This window comes from Hylobates moloch, unplaced genomic scaffold (genome assembly GCF_009828535.3).
Source record: "Hylobates moloch isolate HMO894 unplaced genomic scaffold, HMol_V3 SCAFFOLD_8, whole genome shotgun sequence".
In the NCBI taxonomy this organism is placed as follows: Eukaryota; Metazoa; Chordata; class Mammalia; order Primates; family Hylobatidae; genus Hylobates; species Hylobates moloch.
Window position 1 is genome coordinate 96,843,120 of NW_026652283.1, and position 9,074 is coordinate 96,852,193.

General features: G+C 37.6%; 1 protein-coding gene across 2 annotated transcripts in view; it reads left to right on the forward strand.

Annotated features, from left to right (window-relative positions):
- Nucleotides 1–8,822, forward strand: part of DYNC1LI1 (dynein cytoplasmic 1 light intermediate chain 1) — a 46,790-nt gene extending 37,968 nt beyond the window's left edge. For both annotated transcript variants that reach the window (XM_032162217.2, XM_058442536.1), the window contains 6 exons: nucleotides 845–956; nucleotides 3,944–4,003; nucleotides 4,137–4,181; nucleotides 4,805–4,925; nucleotides 6,185–6,340; nucleotides 7,899–8,822. In XM_032162217.2, the coding sequence (XP_032018108.1) occupies nucleotides 845–956; nucleotides 3,944–4,003; nucleotides 4,137–4,181; nucleotides 4,805–4,925; nucleotides 6,185–6,340; nucleotides 7,899–8,008 (604 nt within the window). In that variant the 3' untranslated portion in view covers nucleotides 8,009–8,822. The remainder of the gene's footprint in view (nucleotides 1–844; nucleotides 957–3,943; nucleotides 4,004–4,136; nucleotides 4,182–4,804; nucleotides 4,926–6,184; nucleotides 6,341–7,898) is intronic.
- Nucleotides 8,823–9,074: the final 252 nt, after the last annotated feature.

Below are 9,074 nucleotides of genomic sequence, written 5' to 3' on the forward strand. Positions count from 1 at the left end.
GTGAACCGAAATTGCACCACTTCACACCAGCTTAGGTGACAGAGCGAGACTCTGTTTCAAAAAAAAAAAAAGTTACCTGAATAGTCCAGGTGCAGTGGCTTGTGCCTGAAATCCCAGCACTTTGGGAGGCTGAGGTGGAAGGATTATTTGAGCCCAAGAGCCCAAGACTAGCTTGAGCAACATCATGAGACCCCATCTCTACCAAAAATTTAAAAATCAGCCAGATGTGGTGGTACACACCTGTGGTTCAGCTACTTGGGAGGCTGAGGTGGGAGGATCACTTGAGCCTGGGAGATGGAGGCTGCAGTGAGCCATGGTTGAGCCACTGTACTCCAACCTGGGCAACAAAGCAAGACTCTTGTCTCAAAAAAAAAAAAAGGTAACCGTATAAAATTGGGAGGTAATAATTACTGCCCCCTTCCCCCAAGTTAACACTAATGACATTTTTAATATTGGTAATCTTTTTTGAGACAGAGTCTCACTCCCGTTGCCCATCCTGGAATGCAGTGGCGCAATCTTGGCTCACTTCAGCCCCTGCCTCCCCGGCTCAAGCGATTCTCCTGTCTCAACCTCCTAAGTAGCTGGGACTACAGGTGCATGCCATGCATGCCCAGCTAATTTTTTTTCTTTTGTATTTTTTGTAGAGATGGTGTTTTGGCATGTTGCCCAGGCTTTCATTTTAAGTAGAAATTAGTAAAACGTGGACATCATAATAAAAAGCTAATTTGTTTTCCATAATTGTTCAAATTGACTTCATAAAAATGTTCCTTTTACATGATCTTGGACTGAATGAAAGAATGACTATATAAATGCTTGAGAATTTATCATATGTATTTCTTTCCAGTCCAGCAGGGTGGGATAATGATAAGAAAATAGGAATATTACATGAAAATTTTCAAACACTAAAAGCAGAAGATAATTTTGAAGACATCATAACTAAACCACCTGTTCGAAAGGTAACCATTTTAGTAAATAATCTCAATATTTAGACTTTAGACTAACCTGAGGGGAAGTCCATACTTTAAAATTGAATGTAGAAAGGCAAAAATGTCCTTTTCCATCTGGAGGGTTTCTAAGTATAATTTGGTGTGTTTCTAATGTACAGTTTACATAAGGATTTGTTTTAGCAAAATAGAAATCAGCTATTCAGCTAATTAAATCTTTGCCCTTGGCATGTTTATATTAGCAATTGTTAGTGCAGAATCCACATTCTAATATAGTGCTTTGGAAATCAGAGATTGGCATGAGTGAATATGTGGATCTTACAGAGTTTGAATAGGTAGAAGCTGTGAACTTTCCAACCTAGAGCTTGGCCAAGAGTCAAGAAAACGTTGCTAGAATAATTCTGTTGGTTCTATCTATTGAGGCAGGTCTTGGATCTTCTCTCCAGTTAGTTACCCACATTAGCTCACAGCTATCCAAGAACTTCCAATTTTCTCTCTCTCTCTCTCTCTCTATATATATATATATATATTTTTTTTTTTTTTTTTGAGATGGAGTCTCGCTCTGTCACCCAGCCTGGAGTAAAATGGTGCGATCTCAGCTCACTGCAACCTCTGCCTCCCGGGTTCAAGCAATTCTCTCGCCTCAGCCTCCCGAGTAGCTGGGATTACAGGCACCCACCATCATGCCCGGCTAATTTTTTTTGTATTTTTGTAGAGATGGGTTTCAGCATGTTGGCCAGGCTGGTCTTGAACTCCTGACCTCAAGTGATCCACTCACCTCGGTCTCCTAAAGTGCTGGGATTACAGGTGTGAGCCACTGCACCCGGCCCAGTTTTAGTCTTGACTCTAATGTATCAATCTATCGAATCTCATCCCAGAAGATACACTGCTTTCCCATATCTTGATTTCATGCACTGTATAATGTTCTACAGATAGAGATGTTTCTGAAAGCTCTATAAAAATCAGTATTTGCATAAATAGACTATCCCTAATCTGAAAATCCAAAATGCTCAAAAATGTGAAACACTTTGAGCTCCAACATGACTCTCAAAAGGAAATGCTTATTGAAACATTTTGGATTTTCAGATTATGGATGCTGAACTGATAAGTATTAATGCAAATATTCAGCAATCTGAAACACTTCCACTTCTGGTCGCAAGCATTTCTGATGAAGGATACTCAACTTGTAGTACTTCTCACTGACTGACTTTAATCTTGACTTATATATGAAGAAAAAATAATTTTGATTTAGCATATAAGAATCTTCAGACTCCAAACACTCATAATATAAAGCATCCATCTTCTGTTTGTGGGTTATTGTTAGTAATAAGAAAAGGTCAAATGAAAAGTCAGTTGGTGTGGTATTTGGTTTGGATGTCTATTAAAAGAAATGCATGCATAAAAATAGCAAAAATATTTCGCATTCTTTTACCAACAGATTATGCTTTTTTTAAGTTGTCTTTTTCTTTTATTCATTCCACAAATATTTATTAAGCATCACCTCAGGCCCTGTTTAGGTTCTAAGTGCTAAATGGGAAGGAGAGTGATACCTATAGTAAACCAATACATAGACATCTATCAAGTAGTGATAAGTGCTACAGAAATAAAGCAGGATGTAGGGAGAGTGAGCGAGGGGACTGGGCTGTGAGGGATGCTGTTTATGAATGATGGGGGAAGGTCTTTGATAAAGGGGGGAGAATGCTGAAGGCAGAGAGAACTAAAAGTGTACATGCCCTGAGTCAGAAATGTATGAGGAAGACAGAGGCAGGAAAGAGCTGTGGGGAAGGTGAAGCTAGTTGATGAGAGCAGAATTAAGTTACTGTGGGTCTTTATCATTAGGCTACAGTAAGGACTTTAGGTTTCATTCTGAGTTAGATGGAAAGCGATTGAGAGGTTGATCAGAGGAGTGATGTAATCTGACTTAACCTTTTAAAAGAATCACTGGCTCCTGGGAAGAAAATAGATTGGGTATGTGTTGTACAGCAAGAATAGAAGCAGGAGACTTTGCAATTACTTTTCCTAATTATTCAGCTCATAGAAGAGCCATTATATATATATATATTTTTTTAATTATACTTTAGGTTTTAGGGTACATGTGCACAATGTGCAGGTTTGTTACATATGTATCCATGTGCCATGTTGATTTCCTGCACCCATTAACTCGTCATTTAGCATTAGGTATATCTCCTAATGCTGTCCCTCCCCCCTCCCCATTATATTTTTATTTCAGAGAAACAAGGGAGAAGTTGCATTTCACTTAACTAGGATATTACTGGCCCTTTTAAAACACCCTAACTGCTGTTTAGCAAATTTTATAAGCATGATTAATATGCTTGTGACTCTAGGGTTATGCTGTTCAATACAGTAGCCACTTGCCTCGTATGCCTTTTAAATGTAAAATTAGATAAAATTAAAAATCAGTTCCGGCCGGGTGCGGTGGCTCACGCTTGTAATCCCAGCACTTTGGGAGGCCGAGGCGGGTGGATCACGAGGTCAGGAGATCGAGACCACGGTGAAACCCCGTCTCTACTAAAAATACAAAAAAATTAGCCGGGCGTGGTGGCAGGCGCCTGTAGTCCCAGCTACTCGGAGAGGCTGAGGCAGGAGAATGGCGTGAACCCGGGAGGCGGAGCTTGCAGTGAGCCGAGATCGCGCCACTGCACTCCAGCCTGGGCGACAGAGCGAGACTCCGTCTCAAAAAAAAAAAAAAAAATCAGTTCCTTAGTCACACTAGCCACATTTCAAGTGCTCAATAGCCACTGGTGGCTAGTGACTGCCATATTGAACAGCACAGATATAGAACATTTCCAAAACTGTAGCTAGTTACTGGACACCTCTGCTGGAGGCCTTGGGTAGGGCAGCTCACGCATGTGAATATAAATATAGTATAGGTAATGTTCAAATTCTTGACCTGTTTTTTAATTAGTCTAATCTAGAGAATAAATTATTGTGTTAGCATAATATATTAAATTTGCTCATTTGTGCATTGCTCATTTCAGTTTGTACATGAGAAGGAAATTATGGCAGAAGATGATCAGGTGTTTCTTATGAAGCTACAGGTATGAAATTCTATCGAAGCAGACTTAGTATGGTTAATGAGTAAACTGTTCTTGTGTGTATTTTCTTTAAAAATACACTAGTATATGCTATGAATGTCTAAACTAGGATTCTTTTGGTTTTTTTTTTTTTCAGTCCCTTTTAGCAAAGCAACCACCAACTGCAGCTGGAAGGCCTGTGGTCAGTATTACAAATTTTGACAAAATGATTAAAATGCAGTACATATTATTTTAGTTCTTTTTTCTTAATTATGTACATATTTCATATGGGTGTACTTTGATATAAACTTGAATTCAGAATTCTTCTGTAATTTGTGAGATTTTAAAAGTGTAAAGATCTATTTGTAACGTTTGTTGTGTGTCAATACTCAGTCATTTATATGTCGTTTTACAAATTCTCACAACCGCCTTATGAGGCAGGACTGTTATTAGCCCCATTTTGCAGATGAGGAAATGGGAACCTTAGGGAGGACGTTGTGGCTTGCCTGAGATTATAAAGCTAGTAGAATACAAGTCCAGATTGGAAACCAAATCTGACTCCCAAGCTTCTAACTATACATCATCACTCAATATGTTCTTTATTTTCTATGAGAGGAAAAATTAGTATGTTAAAATGTGATGGGCCTCTGTCTGGCATTCTGTAATAATGAGGACAGGATTGCTAACAATTTTGTCAATGGCTTGCAGTGTAAAAGTACCAGTAGAACAGGGGATAGTTGCAAAGTAATTTCTTTTTACAATAATAACTTTTGTGAAAATGAAAGTTTCAGGTTTTTATAATTGTATTTTCCTATTTTTACATAGGATGCCTCACCAAGAGTCCCAGGAGGCTCCCCGCGAACACCAAATAGATCTGTATCATCTAATGTTGCCAGCGTGTCACCCATTCCTGCTGGGTCAAAAAAAATTGATCCAAACATGAAAGGTACATCTCTTTCTAGGAAATAACAAGACAATACATTTTGTAAGAGAAATAAATCTATCTAAAATTCCACCTTTTGCCATAACTATTTTCATTCTTGTGTAATACCTTTTAGGCTTTGTCTCTGTGGGTATATAATCTCATAGTTAACCAGATTGTAAACCATTTTACAGTGTGTTTGTGATGTATCATCATTTCCATGATAAAAGTTTTGTTATATTTAATCAATTTCCTGGTTGGTCATTGAAGAAATTCACATTTACACTATAATAGGTAATCTGCAATTAACATAAAGAAAAAAACTATTTGCATAATAGTTATTTCTATAGGAATAATTGCCATAAGTGGGATTACTAGGTCAAAGAGTTTATGTTTTTTTTTTTTTTTTTTTTTTTTTTTTTTTTTTTTTTTTTGAGACGGAGTCTCGCTCTGTCGCCCAGGCTGGAGTGCAGTGGCGCAATTTCGGCTCACTGCAAGCTCCGCCTCCCGGGTTCATGCCATTCTCCTGCCTCAGCCTCTCCAAGTAGCTGGGACTACAGGCGCCCGCCACCACGCCCGGCTAATTTTTCGTATTTTTTAGTAGAGACGGGGTTTCATGCGGTGGTCTCGATCTCCTGACCTCCTGATCCGCCCGCCTCGGCCTCCCAAAGTGCTGGGATTACAAGCGTGAGCCACCACGCCCGGCCTAAGAGTTTATGTTTTTATGCCTTTGGATAATATTTTTTCAAATGGATTATTCAACTTTGCATATCATCAACATTGAGTGTTGCAATTTTACCACAACCTAATTAACATGCTTTAAATACTACCTAATAAGAGTTTTTCCTCTAGTATTTTCCTTCTGTTTGTGTTTCTCTTCTGTGAATTGTTTATTGCTATCATTTGCCCATTTATCTCTGGGAACTTCTACCGGTTTTCATATAGGATTCTGTAACTTTTCCTAATATTTGAGGCAGTTTCTCAACAGTTCTATTTTTAAAGAATCCTTTTCAAAAGGGAGATATATATTAGTATATAACATCTTTTTGTTTAAAATACCTTTGGCCTTTTAAAACATTCTAATTTTTAAATAATTATTTTACACTTAAAGTTTACTCATTAGAGAAATTACTCAGCATCAAAAGATCAAACGACTTGAATTTGGAATATAAAACTCTTAAATTTTAAGTTTATTCATTCTCTGTGTGTGATTACTATAATAATAATTTAAGGAAGAATCTTATGTTTTGGCTAAAGCTTTTTGGTTTTTGATTTTTTTATAGCTGGAGCTACAAGTGAAGGCGTTCTGGCAAATTTCTTCAACAGTTTGTTGAGTAAAAAGACTGGCTCTCCAGGAGGCCCTGGTGTGAGTGGTGGTAGCCCTGCAGGTGGGGCTGGAGGTGGAAGCAGTGGTTTACCACCATCCGCCAAAAAGTCAGGTATGCTTATGGGGAGCAAGTCACTTTTTAAAAATAACAGCTTTATTGAGATAGAATGAAGTTCACTCATATAAAATGTATAATTCTGTGGTTTTGGTATCTTTGCTAAGTTGGGCAGGCCATCACCATAATCTGATTTTAGAACATTTTTATCTCCCCAAAAGAAACCTTAAACCTTCTCTCTTTCCTCTGTGGATTTGTCTATCTGGACATTTCATGTAAATGGAGTCATACAATGTATGGCTTTAACAAATGTTTTTGAAGATCATACATGTTGTAATATGTATCAATACTTCATTTCTCTCTTTTTTTTTTTTTTTTTTTGAGACAGAGTCTCATTCTGTTGCCCATGCTGGAGTGCAGTGGCACGATACTGCAGACTCCACCTCCAGGGTTCAAGTGAGTCTCCTGCCCCAGCCTCCCGAGTAGCTGGGATCACAGGCACCTGCCACCATGCCTGGTTAATTTTTGTATTTTTAGTAGAGACAGCGTTTCACCATGTTGGCCAGGCTGGTCTCAAATTCCTGTCCTCAAGTTATCTACCCACCTCAGCCTCCCAAAGTGCTGGGATTACAGGCGTGAGCCACCATGCCCAGCCTTCATTCCTTTTTAATTGCTGAATAATATTTCATTATATGGGTATACCACATTTCATTTATCCGTTTACTGAGTGATGGACATCTGAGTTTCATCTACTTTTTGACATCTGAGTTTCATCTACTTTTTGACTATTATCACTGTGATCCTGCTTTGAACATCCATTTTTGTGTGGATATTTGTTTGTAATTCTGTTGGGTAAATACCTAAGTGGAATTATTGGGTTGTGTAGTAACTCGATTTAAACAAAAGTTTTGAAGAACTGCCAAAATGTTTTCCAAAATGCTGTATCATTTTAAGTTGTCATCAGCAGGTTAGGAAAGCTCGTTTCTCCATATCCTTGCCAAATTTTTATTGTCATCTATTGTTACCACTCATTCATCTTCTCTAGATGCTAAATTTTTGTTGCTATTTTCTGTTTTACCGTTCTTATTGTCCTATGCCTTAAAAAGAAAAAAAACCTTTATGAGATTAAATGATAGGTGCCAGTTATACCTCCATTTGGTAACAGATCCACAATTTAAAATGAGGGAATTTGTTTTTTCTTGAAATTTATATTATTTTTATTTTTATTATTTAGACAGAGTCTCACTCTGTTGCCTAGGTTGGAGTGCAGTGGTGTGATCTCAGCTCACTGCAACCTCCACCTCCCGGGTTCAAGCAGTTCTCCTGCCTCAGCCTCCCAAGTAGCTGGGATTACAGCAGGGTTTCACCATGTTGGCTGGGCTGGTCTCGAACTCCTGATTTAAAGTGATCCTTCCGCCTTGACCTCCCAAAGTGCTGAGATTACAGGCGTGAGCCACCATGCCCAGCTTGAAATTTTTAAATTAAAGGTTGTTTATGTAACTTAGTGTGCTAAAGTTAATGAAAGTGTTAGCACTTTTTAAATGAAGAGATATTAGTGAAAACGATGCTTTCACTTATATCTAAATCTTGTTTTTTTTCTTTTTCTTCAATGTAGGCCAGAAGCCTGTCTTAGATGTTCATGCGGAACTAGACAGAATTACACGAAAACCAGTTACAGTTTCTCCCACGACACCTACATCTCCTACGGAAGGAGAAGCTTCTTGAAGATACCAAATAAAGCCATTTATTCAGTTTTCTGGGATAATGTAAACATGCCTCTGCCTTTTCCTTCAAAAGTGGAATTAGAAAGCTGGAGTGCTTCTTCAGATGGACTAAATTTATGTCGTGTGTGTGTGTGTGTGTGGTTACCCATTTTTTAGAAGGAGCTATACAGAAGAAAAATTATTCCACATTATGTAGGATTGCTGTTTGCATTGCCATTTTGCATAAGAAAGTAATTTTTGATTTTGAAAATCTCAAAACTTTTAGATCTGAAATACAACCATGTGATCGATCATATTCTAAAGGCTATTTAAAACGTAAAAGGATTTAGGGGAAGGGCAGAAAACATGCAATTTGGGCATTTGACTGACTTGGAAGTCTAAGCTTATTTTAGTTACAACTATTAAAATCATTTTTCAAAATTTGTTAGTTTTGCTGACAGAAAAATCGTCAGTTGTCAGATTTTGCACACCAAAATAAATGTACCACCACACACGGAATATGCTAAGAAAACTATCAGATAGCGTTTGATACAGTAGTCATTGTCTCAATCACTGATCCTGTAAGTTGTCGTCAAAATATTATTTAGAAATATTGGCCAAGGTGTTTCTTTAACTAAGAAAAGAAAGCACACTGCCTAAATGTGTAAAAGAAAAATGCAGAGGTTATTAAAATGTAAAGAGGTAACAATCTTTGGATTTGTCTATACATATATATATATATATGGCTTTGCCTTAATATACCCCCTTTTTTGTTTGTGACTTTCAACTGTAATCAGTTAATAAAGTATTTATTCTCTGCATTCAGGTTCAAATAACTTGTTGCATTCTCTTATGTTTAAATTTACATGTGTCAGCTAATAAATGAGATTCATTAGTACAGTCATCCCTTGGTATCCATGAGGTATTGGTTCCAGGACCTACCTCAGGTACCAAAATCTACAGATGCCCAAGTCCCAGATATAAAATGGTTTAGTATTTGCATATAACATTCACATCCTCCTGTTTACTTTAAATCATCTCTAGATGATAATACCTAATTTACTGTAAATGCTATGTATATACTTATA